The sequence below is a fragment of the Martes martes genome (assembly GCF_963455335.1).
Source record: "Martes martes genome assembly, chromosome: 8".
Classification (NCBI taxonomy): Eukaryota; Metazoa; Chordata; class Mammalia; order Carnivora; family Mustelidae; genus Martes; species Martes martes.
Genome location: NC_137895.1, coordinates 120,073,295 through 120,087,082, shown reverse-complemented (window position 1 = coordinate 120,087,082; position 13,788 = coordinate 120,073,295). Strand labels below are relative to the sequence as shown.

The following is a 13,788-nucleotide window of genomic DNA, read 5'->3' as shown; positions in this document are numbered from 1 at the left end:
TTTTCCCCCTTTTCCTATCAACCATGAACTGTTAGCACATTGCTCAGAGAAGTTATCATCTTTTCTCACATGGAGGCATTCCTGGATGTAAATTTCCATGTAATGAAATGAGTGTGTCCTTACACACATATTCTGAGTGTTCAGAATCTAGTAGGATCTTTAAAAAAATGTCTTCAGTAGGTATCTCCAGTAATGAAGTAAATTATGGTTACTCTTTTAACATTCACTTTCTATTGAGTTGCTTTTTGTTTCACCAATAATTTTTCTTAGAAGCCTGAACCCTGAGAGTTGTTTTATACTTCTGTGTGACCTTGCACAGAATGCTAAATGTCTCCAAGTCTGTTTTATTGTCTGTGAAAGAGAGACCAGTATCTACTTCTTGAAGTTGTTATATCCGGAAGCATGATACATTCCCTAGAAAAAGTCCTGGCATTTTATATGTGGAATTCAGAATTATTTAATTTGGATTTCAATTTACTTTGCTAGAGATATTTCTCAAATAGTTTTCATCATAAGCTGTTTATAGACTGGAAAGTGTCCTTACTGAGACATAGAGCTTGGGAGCTCAGCAAATTGACTTACACACCAAAACAATGACAATGTTTTAAATTGGAGTGTGACCTATCCAAAGAGATTTTTATTTACAACATGAGTAGGTACTGAATAGGCGTATTAGTTGCCCCTATGTTTCTTTACACATTCAAGAAGTAGCTTTTGAGTGCCGACTGTAGCAGTTGGTGAGTATTTTGTTCATTTGCACAGTGTGTAGTCTACATTTAGAATGAAATTTCAAGTCCCACTCCAATTATTTGTTCTTTGGTCAGACAGTTTTTTTGTTTCTGAGGAGCAGAGGCATATCACATTCTGAAGCAAATATCTAAAGCCATTGACCTCAAGCAATAATATTTACAGGCCATTTGTATCATTGGCCAGTCATCACAGACCTTCAGCATGTGGTCCTTGGTCCCAGGCTGGCTGTGGACATTTCTTTCTTTCTTTCTTTCTTTTTTTTTTTTAAGATATCATTTATTTATTTGACAGAGAGAGATCACAAGTAGGCAGAGAGGCAGGCAGAGAGAGAGAGAGGAGGAAGCAGGCTCCCTGCTAAGCAGGGAGCCTGATGTGGGGTTCGATCCCAGGACCCTGGGATCATGACCAAAGCCGAAGGCAGAGGCTCAACCAACTGAGCCACCCAGGTGCCCCATGGCTGTAGACATTTCTGAGCCACACCAGAGAGGGCTCTGCAGCCTTCCTAGGAGACCTGAGTCACTCTCCCACGTGCTTGTTCATTTTATAGGACTGTGATGGTTCAGCCCTGAATCCATTTTTCCCAGACCACATACCAACAAATTTTACATACCTAAGATTCCCCCAAATTCAGGTTCTGTGATTCTACATTGGCTCTAGAAAAAGTTAAAAAAACAAAAAATAAAAAACAAACAGAAAAAGAGGAGGAGGACAAAAAAAATTTTGTCAAAAATCAATAATCCTATTATTTATAGATATAAAATGTACTTTCTTTGTTATCCTAGAGATATCATTTAATAGCATAGTTTGAGCATCTGGAGTTATTTAGGGTTTTAAATCCTTGTTGACTTCTATACTCTGTGCCCTTGGGCAAATTATGTATCTTCCCAAGACTATTTCCTGTTTACAAAACTGGGATAATAAAAATACCTACCTAATAGTGTTATTGTGAATATACAATCTGATAGCACATGTAAAGCACTCAAAGTGATAATAATAATTGCTCGATAAACGTCAGCTATTGGTAATCTTGGCCTCTGTTTCTACATCTCTAAAATGAGGAGTCTCTATCAGCAAGAGAATCACCAGACTACCCTATAGCCTTTACCTTTGATTTTCTCCTCTTCTTAAAGATCATGTTCATCCCTGCTACAACCCATATGGTAAAGTTGCCGAAGGTTCTAGAAATACCTCAGTATTTATTACGGATACTGGGGAGAGAAACAAACCATCGTGTTGTTACCAGGTTATCTACCAACTCATTAGTTAAGTAACTTATACATAATTATTTAGAGATGAGCATTGTTTCATCAGACAGTCTGAGGTGAAGTTTAGAAAAGAAATAAACATCAATAGACCCTACACTGTCTCACCGAGAGAGAAACTATGCACCTATGTTATAAATGACAACGTACAATAAACTTCAAAATGTTGTGATATAGACAAAGAATAAGTCAACAAAAACAATTTGAGGTGAAATGTGTAGCAAAATATCACAGCAAAGATAGCAAGTGCGGATAAGATAAGATAGCAAGTTGCAGAGAGAAACTTTGGAATTGTGAAAAACACAAAACTGTCCAGAGGTCAGAAACCCTGTGAAGAATGCCTTTCAAGCATCTCCTCCTACAGCTGTGCCATGGCAGTTGTCATCCCAGACAGTACCTTGCTTTCTGAAGTAGTGAATAATGAGTGAGTTTTAGGCGGTGATCAATGTCAAAGGCATTCATTCCGCTGGTTGCATTAAAGGGCAAATTTCCTCATGTCTCATATTCTGTTTTTGGTTTTTATAAGCTTGAAGTTTATTAATTATTTTTCTTAGAGAGAGAAGAAAACCATGTATTTTCCCAGCCAAGGAATCCAAATATTTTATAATTTCCTTTGCTCCACTCTGGTTTTGATTGTGGCTTTGTTCCAAGTTGCTTATATCCAAGAGTAGTAAAAAGAACTATGAAGTGACCCAGTTGTCCTCTGATTCTCTCCCTGGAGGGCACACTTGATGAAACTGTCTTTTCTCATCCTCCACACAGGTGGACATAAGTGTGTTCTTTTAATTAAAAAAAGGATAAACAACATCAAACAAATGAAAAGTTAAAAAGACCCACAAAATCACAGTCACAACTAAGAAACCCTCTGGGGCTGAAGAGAGGGTCATAGAAACGTTGCACACCTCTTGGCAAACGACCTTACAACGTTAGTATAGAATCTGAGGCTGAAGAACCAATCTTTTCTCTCCTTTAGATACTTGGCCTTCAGCGATCAGACTAATTTAGCTGTCTCTAACATACACGTTGGCACTGCTCCTCCGTCATTTCCCAACCCCCATGTCTTCTGATTTTGAGTTTTAGTGCCAGGCAGAACTGTAACCCAGTTTTTAGAAAGACAGTGGGAACTGTCAGGAGACTTTAACATAAAGCGTAAAGCAGAAGGTAGGCAGCACGATTAGGAGCTGGAACCAGAATGATGTGACCCCTGGAGGAGGTCCTTGTATTTGAGAATCTTGTGATCTCCTAGGAAGGGTGATGTTCTGAGAAAAATGTATAAGCTACTTTGCGTTGCAAAGGAAGGTGGAGAAGATTCTGAAGACATCATATTTTGCCACTGACATTTCCTTTCTTTGGTGTAGGAGACAGTAACCTGGCCCCGCAGCTGGCCGTTCTCTGTGGCAGAGAGCTCCCGGGACCCATCCGGTCCACCGGCGAGTACATGTTCCTCCGGCTCACCTCGGACTTCAGTGTGACTGCAGCGGGCTTTAATGCATCCTTTCACAAAAGTAATATGTTCAGGTTTTTTATGTCACGTCATGTCCTCTCACCTCATCCTCTCTCTCTCTTTCCCTAATACCTTCTTATTTTTCACATGGGTCTCGCCCAGCCTCTGGATGGCTATCCTTTGTCAGCTACTAAGTCTGATCCAAAAACTGTGGCAGAGTGAAACATAGGGATTCCCTACCTTCAGGTCTCTGGTGGGCGGACATCTCCCTCCACCTCCGCAATGAAGTGTGTTCCTGGTAGCCCAAGAATGAGATGTTTGGTTTTTTAAATAATATTTTATTTATTTATTGACAGACAGAGATCACAAGTAGGCAGAGAAGCAGGCAGAGAGAGAGAGAGGAGGAAGCAGGCTCCCCGCTGAGCAGAGAGCCTGACACGGGGCTCGATCCCAGGACCCTGGGATCATGACCTGAGCCAAAGGCAGAGGCTTTAACCCACTGAGCCATCCAGGCGCCCCAAGAATGAGATCTTTAAAACAATTCTCCAGCCTAGCAAAGGGCTTCAAATAGAACAGAATCAGACAGCACTTATCTATAACACATCGAAGGAACAGTAAGTCAGAGTAATCTTCAATCTAAGAAATAAAAAAAGGAAAATAGAAGATATCTTGGAAGCTCTTGATTTCAAGCACTCGTGGGAGGGTTGGCCAGAAGAGTTTGCTTCTCTTGAAATATGAGTTTGATGACTCAGAGAATGTGCACCATACGTGGGTGGCGATCATGTATAGCATGATCAAGACTTCCAAAACTTGATAAAATGGGAAGCCCAATAGTAAGTTTAAAGCCAAACAAGATTAAAATTAAAGAAGTAGTCCATGAAATATGGACCATCGAAAGACGCTCATGCTTTTAACAAAAAAGCATCATTTTAAAGTAGACTCTCGATATAGACATTAAAAATTCATCTAATATTTCCTGCACTGTTATAGATGTCTTTTAGAGAGTAGGGAGCAATGGGAGATAAATTATCTCCTTCACACTCAGGGAGGCAGGCTGCATAGTGGTTTAAGAGAATGGGCTTTGAAATTAGATAGACCTGAGATAAATTTCCATCTGTGATTTAAGTAGTTGTGTGAACTCGCAGCACTCCCTTGCTAATCAGCTCAGCCCCTGACAACAGGCAAATTAATGCCTGCTCACTCCATCCACTCTCTTCTTCTGCTCCCAGTCTCTCTCTCCTGTACATGTGTATGACAGATGTACCTGTGCACGTATAGATGTATGTACATGTGTGTGCACACACACATGTACATGCTGGATGGCTGCATGTCTAGAAGGTATCTCCAATTTAACATGCAAAACCTAAACTCTGCTTCCCACCCTCTTCCACCCTCCAAACCTGCTCATTCCATGCTCTTTACAATCTTGATAAATGGAAAGTACATTCTTTCCAGTTGCTTAAGCCAAAAATCTTGACATCATTCTTGATCCTTCTCTTTGTCTCATACCCTGTGTCCTAACCATCAACAAATCACCGTGATTCTACCTTCCCAATATATTGAAATATATTAAATATATTTATATATTTATACCCAACCACTTCCCACCTTTCTCCTTCTACCACCCTAGTCCAGACCCTATCATCTCTCCTTGGACTCAGGCAGTCACCTCCTTATTGGACACCCTGACTGTGTATTTCCCTGCCGACCCCCTTACAGTCTAGGTATCACAGACAGAGCAATGCTTTTAAAATCTAAGTCAGATCATGCCATTCTGATGCTCAAAACCCTTGAATGTCTTCCTCTCTTACTTAAAATAAGTCCTTTCAGTTTCCTGGATGACCTAGCGCTGCTTCCTTTGGGATCACTCACTGTGCCTCATTAATTTTGACTTACATGATGTACCACTCAAGCCCTTACACCAAGTGTTTTCTGAACTCGAAAGCTCTTCTCTCACAAAGCCATATGGCTTGATCCCTCATTTCTGCAGGTCTCTGTTCGGGTGATACCATAACGAGGCCTTCTCTAACTTCCCCAGACATTTTCTATACCATTTTCACTCCCCCTATTCACTTTTCTTTGTAGAATTTATCCCCACCCCACATCTTATATATGTGTTTATTATATGTCTTACTCATCTATAAAGTAAGCTTCTGAAAGTAATTTGTCTCTGTTGCTTATTTCTGTTTCCTGATTGTAGGGAAAAAACCACAAAATGAATACTCTGTCATCTGCGCAGAACACAAGCTTGTTGGGCCCATCGTTTCTTATACTTCGGTCCCGGTTTGTTTCAAACCCCATTTCTATTGCCTACACTTTAAAAATCCTCATGAAAAGCAGGGAACCCTAAAAATCCCACTGTAAATGTCACTTAAGTAAATTACCTTTGTTGCTTCTTTGTAAAGGTTGTGGTGGATATTTGCATGCAGACCGAGGCATAATCACATCCCCTCAGTATCCAGAGACCTACGGTCCCAACCTCAACTGCTCTTGGCACGTCCTGGTTCAGAGTGGTCTGACCATTGCTGTCCATTTTGAACAGCCCTTCCAGATTCCAAATGGAGATGCTTCTTGTGGCCAAGGGGACTACTTGGTGGTAGGTCATGCTTGCTACCTTTCCTAATTATTAACTTTGCAGTCTTCATTCAAAAAACAAAATGGCAATTCTTCTCTCTGGGGACATAAATTGGTAGGACTTCACGCCATCTCTCTCATATGAAGGAATTTATGCGATTTTAATTTGTGTTCCTAGCTGAAAAATGGACCTGACATCTATTCTCCACCCTTGGGACTCCATGGAGGAAATGGTCATTTTTGTGGCAGTCGTCCTTCATCCACTCTGTTCACCTCGGATAATCAAATGTTTGTTCAGTTTATTTCTGATGCCAGTAATGGAGGGCAAGGATTTAAGATCAAATATGAGGCAAAGAGTTTAGGTAAGTATTTTCACCGAGCATAATGCCTGTATTTTTCCTGCAGTTGCTTTGTCTTTCTTGTTTAAATAGATTTGAGGAAAAAAATAGGTAAAGTTTTCTTTTCTAAAGTAAGAATAATAATTTAACAAGAATAGCTACCTGTTTTCAGGTACTTACTGTATTCTTGATACATTCAGTATCTCATCATGGCTGCTTTTTAAGGAAGGTATCATTCCCATTCTACAGATAAGTAAAATGAGGCTTAGATTCTTTCCAAGCCTACTTATTGAGAGAATGAACAAAGTAAAATACTCTCCATGAGTATAAATTAAACCGATCTTATGGATACCCTGAAATTTCTTAGTCCTTTCTACTATAAAATGTCTAATTATACATTACATTCAGTTATGGAAGCATTGTAAGAATGATAATTACATTGTTTTATAATCATTTGTATGCTTTCTTTTAAAGTGAACACATATTCCTCTGATTCTGCTACCCATTTAATTATATATTATAGTGGTGATCTTTACTTAATTACCTTTACTTAATTATGCTTGATTAAAATTATATTTAATTCTACTGTAATGACTTAATTTTGTGACATTTAAATTCATATAATGTTTAATTGAATAAATAAGTAAATAAGCATAGTTTCAAAAGAGAGAGTAATGTTAGCAGAGAATAAGTCTTTGCTTCCTCCCCAAATTAGATAATATGGATTTCAGGATAATCATATGACCTCAATCCCAAATTTCTGAGCATATTTTAAAAAACATACTAATCTAAATAAAACCAAGTATTTTACTGCATATTCTCTAAAATATGAGATTTTAAAATGTCAGCATAATTTCTTTATTCTGGAAAAGGAGAAGAAATAAAGTGTCTACCAAATGACACAGAAAATCATCTAATAGCTTGAGTATGTTCCATGATTAGAGGGAATATACTTCTGTTACTTCCCCCTACATGCAGCTCTGGCACTTGGAAAGAGACTTGAAAGACAGCTCTGTGAATACCAACCCCATTACTTTATAGGCTGAGAGTTTGTTATCCCTCTGTCTCTGCTGAGCTCAGCTGCTGAATCCTGTGTGGGCAGAATGTCACTGGCCACTGAGGCTTCTCAGAGTAGCAGTGCCTTGTGTCTAGTGAGTAGACATCAGCTGATCCCACAGAACTCTACTTTCCCATGATAGAGTCCTCAGTTACAGTCTTAAATTACAGTTTTAAAGTCAATATTTGGTGGTAATTCAGATACACTAAGGGTTTATTTATAAATGCTTCAATTCTTTTATTCCTTTGCAGCCCCTCTTTTTATGTAAGAATGGTGTGGCCATTACTTCCTCCCTATCTTTCTGCCTTCACTATTAGACTTAAAGATCTTTTGATTTCAAAACATATTGTCCATTCATAGATGAGTAGATAAAGAAGCTGTGTTATAGGTATACGCAATGGAGTATGAGTCAGCCTTGAAAACAGAGTGAACTCTTGCCATTTGGGACAACATGGACGGACCTAGAGATTATTCTGCTAAGGGAAATAAGCCCGCCATAGAAAGAAAAATACCATTCGATTTCACTTATATGTGGAATCTAAACAGCAAACAAACAGACTCTTAAATATAGAGAACTAACTGGTGGTTACCTGAGAGGAGGTGGGGGGATGGATGAAATAGATGACCGGGATGAAGAGGTATAAACTTCCAGTTTCTGGGAAACACCTGGAAAGAGGCACCCAGGGACCAAAGGAGGAATGGTGTGAGATAAAAGGAGGAGGAGCTCAGTGTCCAAGCAGCTGGGGGACAAAAATGGAAAGAAGAGACAGATGTGATCAGCCAGGTTAAATGCTGGGGATATAAAATAAAGAAGAAAAAGATGCTTGGGTACACAACTGTGAGCCAAACCAGAGTGCTTTGATAGGGTTGAAAAGCAGAGGGGGAAGGAGGAAAGAGGACAGTAAGTAAGAGCAGATAACGGGACTCTAACTGACTTGAGCATGTGATGGTGTGGGAAGATGTGAGGGGCAAGGAGGAGCATGGGGGAGGGGAGAGGACAGGGAGGGCGAGAGAGTGAGAGCACAGGGTTAGGGGAGGGCCTCCCCAGAGCACGGCCCCTGAGGAGACAGTGGAGTGGGAGACCCACCCATTGTACAGGAAGATGGTGTAGCAGGGGAAGATAAAGGAGGCAGACAGGCAGATAAATTTCTTAACGGTGGTAGCAGATGGAGGCAGTGTCCTCATCTGATTTCTTCCATCATGCTCTAAAGGAAAACAACAAGCGGCACGCTGAGGCTCCAGAGAGAGTGGGGAGAATAAGGGTCGAGGGCAGAGAGTCAGGTCTTACATAGCTGTTAAATTTCTGTGAGAAAGCAGGGTTGCTTGCCGCGTTGAGAGTGGAGAGCGCGCATTTGGAGACATTGATTTCCGCAAATGGTTCGAACCACGTATAGCCTGCAGTTTCGGGGTTCAGAGAGGAGAAGAATTCTGGGTAATGGCACAATTCAGGATAGGAGCATAAGTGACTGAATGATAGCAGAAATAAATATCAAGAGAGTTTAGCAGACCCACGTGTCTGTGAGGCTAACTTATTAGATTCATTTCATCTGTGTTGTAAGTACCCAGTTTACCACGGCCTGGATGGTGGGTGAGATGGCCAAAAAAATGTTTATTGATAAAAGGAAAGTCTTTTTACATACTTTGGTGTTTTAGAAAAGAGGTATAAAAAGCCCATTGATCTTCTTCCAGAAACTGGCTAATAAATTCTCTCATGCCAGCCATCTCTTGCTCTTCAAATGCATCTAAATCCTGAAGAAACATAATGAGCGGATACCTGCAGAGTTGTGCGGGAATCTATCTGCTTCGTCTTTTACATATCAAGATCCCAGCTCCGAATCTTCCTATCGAACTGCCCAGTCAGTGGGAAGTTATAAGGGCTTCTCTGCATTCACGTGCTTTTCCGCGCGGCGAATGTGCACTCAGTCTTCCATGATGTTCCACTGTACGCACTGGGCACCATAAGTATTTTGTTGGCTTTAAGGAAGAGAGAACCTTTCTAAGAGAATTTACAGTTGGGCAAGTTAAAAAGTGACACACTTGGTAGCTCCCCTGATAGCAAACTCAGAATCTGTTTCTTAAAAAGAGAATGAGGATAAATCCAGATGAAAGGACACTGAGGTTGGAAATACAGATAAAGTCACTTTAAAAAAAAAACGCCAGCGGGAAGTCTAGACATGATGCTGTGCTCACCACAGGTGTTACCGCCATCTGCTCCATACAGGGCTCTTATAATACAGTTGGCTGTACTCCCCATGCCGTACGTTTTATCCCCATGACTCATTCCTTCCCTAACTGGAAGCCCATCACCCATCTGGCCCATCCCCCCACTCCCCTCCCCTTTGGCAACCCCTAATGTGTCCTCTGTATTTATGAGTCTGGTTTTGCGTTTTGTGTGTTTGTGTTTTTTAGTTTTCACATATATGTGAAATCATGTAAACTTGTCAAATCACCATGTTGTATATCTGAAACTAATGTGGCATTGAGTGTCGACTCTATTTCAATTTTTAAAAAAGTGATGTAAGACAGTGCAAAAAAAAAAAAAAAAAGATAGTGCCATTGCATCCTCTTTTCCAGACTGTCGATTGATTTCACTGTGTTTCTCACCAGCCTGTGGGGGCAACATCTACATCCACGATGTGGATTCTGCGGGGTATGTGACCTCCCCTGGCCACCCTGACAATTACCCCCGGCATGCTGATTGCACTTGGCTCCTAGCAGCTCCTTCTGGGAAACTCATAAGGCTGCAGTTTGAAGATCAATTCAATATTGAAGAAACACCCAAGTAGGTCACTTCCATTTCCTTTTTCTCCTACTCAGACTTATATTCTCCAGCTGTCATGGTTGAGAATAATTTCTTTTCTCAGCATAGGAAATCTAAAAAATGGGGAAGGGACACACATTACACCCTGAGCCTGAAAACATGGCCTGCCCGCCACTCTGACGTTAGCTGAGCGGGTTATGTACACGGATATTGTCACTCCTGATACCACACGCGTCCTGCAAGAGACACTGAGGATGGCTGCTGGAGATTTATGTTATCCGTTCTTCCTCCCACAGGAAAAATACAGTGTCTCTGGTAGATGAATATTTATTTTCCCAGCCTCATGCTCAATGTCATAAATAATAAAATACCTGTTTAACAAATGGAAATTTGTGTTATGTGACACTAGGGGTCACCAGTGTCAGAGAAAAGATTGAAGTACTGTATAATTTCCCAATCTCTCTTTAATGAGAATTCTTAAGGGATTACAAACCAAGGAGTACACCTCCTTACTGTGTTGAACACAAAGAGGATAACCATACTGACTGAAAAAAACAAAAACAAAAACAAAAAACAACCAAACCCTGAATTTGTCTCTTCATTTAATGAAAGTATGTATACATTTGCAAGAATAAGTGTATGGTCCAAAACTTAGGTACAGAGGTTTGCTTACTATTTACAGGCACCTAATATAATGCCACAGTCCCACTCAGTGAGGGTTAACTGGCTGATTGGCTTTCTTAAGAAATACTATGTAAATACTCACTCACTTTTTTGGACATAGAACGTTCCAGCTGAGACTCTCCACTAGTCTGGGTGGCAGGGCTGTCAAGAGAGTTTGTCTTTGTCATGTGAGATGTGCCCTGTCATCACGTGATACAAAGTACTTGCTTTTGGGTTTTTGTTTTTTTTTTAATTCCTAGGCGTCAATTTGAGAATGACTTGTAAATGTGTAAAACAAATACAGAATATGGAGGGAAGACAAGTAAACATTCTTTGATGTGGTACATGTAACACCTGCCTTTGGAGCTACTAACAAAACAATGTTATGATTAGGAAAATATTATGTAGCATTCTCAGAGGACACACCGCTTAAAATGGTGGTTGGAGTGTCTTCTGCTACAAAAATGATAATTTAATATTGCTCTTAGAGAAAGTTGGTGAAGTCTTTATTTTGAAAATACACCAAAGAGACAGGCTTTTATATATTAAATGGAATTTTCCTTCCTCGTTAGCTGCACATCCAATTACCTTGAGTTGCGAGATGGGGCTGATTCAAACGCACCAGTAATTTCCAGGGTTTGTGGGAGATCTTTGCCCAGCAGCCAGCTGTCCTCAGGAGATGTGATGTATTTGAGATTCCGATCAGACAACAGCCCCACTCATGTGGGGTTCAAGATCAAGTATGCTATAGGTAACAACATTTTTTTTGTATTTAATAAGAAAGTTATGGGATGCCTGGGTGGCTCAGTTGGTTAAGCCACTGCCTTCAGCTCAGGTCATGATCCCAGGGGCCTGGGATCGAGTCCCACATCAAGCTCCTTGCTCGGCGGGGAACTGCTTCTCTCTCTGCCTCTGCCTGCTTGTGCGCTCTCTCTCTCTAACAAATAAATAAATAAATTTTAAAAAAAATGTTATGACGGACTAATTATAATAAAACTTTAAAAAATCATACCATTTTTAGAGAAGTCTATCTGCCTAATTGTAATGATTGTTTTAGTGATAGAAATAAATAAGGAATGAATGTAAAAGTTTAAAACCAAAGTCATTTGTTGATTTAAAATTTTATTTTACTTTCCATTTTAAACCACTCTTTTTAGTAAACTTGAATATTTTGTATTTTTTCCTAACTTATTTGTGAAAACATATTTGGTTAAATCAAATCTATGTTTCTTTCTCTTATCATGTGATCTCTATAGTATCACCTTAACTAGTAAAACTGTTTACTATTCAAATATAATCAAATCACTATATATAGAACAGTAACTTTGAACTCATCATTAATGGATAATGTTTTTTCCCTTATGTCTCTAGTGTCAAATCAGTCACTAGACAAAAGCAAGTGTGTCTCCTCAGTGTTTTGATTTCCTTACTTTAAAAAATGAGCAGTACACATGGATCCTGAAGATTTATTGTATTGTGGTCACAGTTACATGGAATTTAGTATCTGGTGGGTCTGAACACTAACCAAACACACTTAATACAGTCAAAAGTTGGAAAGCCTACTAGTAACAACATTATACCTACACCATAGGTTGTTTTATAGCCCGAGGCAAGTTGTACATAATTCAATCTAATGATCACATCCAGCTGATAAGAAAGAATCGAGTGGTAATTGGCCAGGCCCCCAGATACCAGTTACTGCAGTGAAACGTTCATTTGGTAGTTAAACCAGGAAGGCCGGGCATCATGAATCACCACCGCACCCCTTCCAGCTGAACAGGCCCTCCGTTTTCAAAAATCACAGACACAGGGGAGTAGGCAGGCCCTACCAATCAGTTGGTTCTTGAAAGGAAACTTCCTTGCAACTAATAGCTCTTACATGGTGTCCCAAGAGGACTAATGTGATGTTACAGAATATGCCATTCAGTTTCCATTTCCCATTATTGGACTGGACTTGCAGTATCATTTCTCTTTACAGCAGTAGTAGATTTCAAATATTAAGGGGACCACTAACTAAATAAACATTTCAGAATTTTTAAAACATTAATTAATATTCATTTGGCACATAAAAGCTTTTGAATGTGCTGGTTAAATTTAAAAAGAAAAGAAAAATCCTTTAACAGAATATTGCTCTTTTCTGCAGCTCATTGTGGGGGAAGAGTGACAGGGCAAAGTGGCGTCATTGAAAGCAGTGGATATCCAACCCTTCCGTATAGAGACAATTTATTCTGTGAGTGGCATCTCGAGGGTCCCTCTGGGCACTATCTCACCATCCACTTTGAAGACTTTAACCTTCAGAATTCCTCTGGCTGTGAAAAAGACTTTGTGGAGATCTGGGAAAACCATACCTCTGGTCAGTGCAGTATGTCTACTGTCTTTTGAGGGGAGGGTGTTTATTTTCTCATGTACTCATTCAGCCTCTGAAGTGTCCTCACTTCAAGAAACGTAAAACAACATCTAGTCTTTGCACAGATGCGCAGTCAACTCCGAGCAGTGCTGACTTTTCTCTCCCTGGAGTCCTACTCACAAACGATGGGTGTCCAAAGCCCCAGGTGTCATTATATAGCTTGTTTTTAATAGATCATACTGAGAGAGCACTAGAGAAGGCATCTTCTTCCTGTTGAGAGCTTCCAGGGCCATATGTGGTTAGTTATTTGAGGAGCCTCCTGTCAAGTAAGGAGAGGGTAAGGTAATTAGAAATCATATGAGTTGGACACTCATCACTCTCTTGCCTGCAACCATCTCTTTACCCAAATGAGCTCCCTCATTGTGCTGAGATGTCCTTGCCCTAACTGGTTGCAGCCTTTGTTACGTGTCTTCATCTACGTGAATGTTGATTTTATTCATGTTTGTCCTGCTTCTCTTAACAGAGGTTAGCATTTCTTCATGGGCAGGGTCTTGTCTTTTATTATTTTCTTCGTACTTGTAGAATACCTCAG

The 13,788-nt window shown here is 40.1% G+C and overlaps 1 protein-coding gene across 1 annotated transcript in view; it reads left to right on the top strand.

Annotated features, from left to right (window-relative positions):
- CUBN (cubilin) overlaps positions 1-13,788 on the top strand; it is a gene marked incomplete at its 5' end in the record, with an annotated part of 255,728 nt that overhangs the window by 161,852 nt on the left and 80,088 nt on the right. Inside the window, 6 exons of the mRNA XM_080812400.1 lie at positions 3,371-3,517; positions 5,862-6,052; positions 6,209-6,392; positions 10,033-10,207; positions 11,422-11,600; positions 12,993-13,206. Of these exons, the coding sequence (XP_080668526.1) occupies positions 3,371-3,517; positions 5,862-6,052; positions 6,209-6,392; positions 10,033-10,207; positions 11,422-11,600; positions 12,993-13,206 (1,090 nt within the window). The remainder of the gene's footprint in view (positions 1-3,370; positions 3,518-5,861; positions 6,053-6,208; positions 6,393-10,032; positions 10,208-11,421; positions 11,601-12,992; positions 13,207-13,788) is intronic.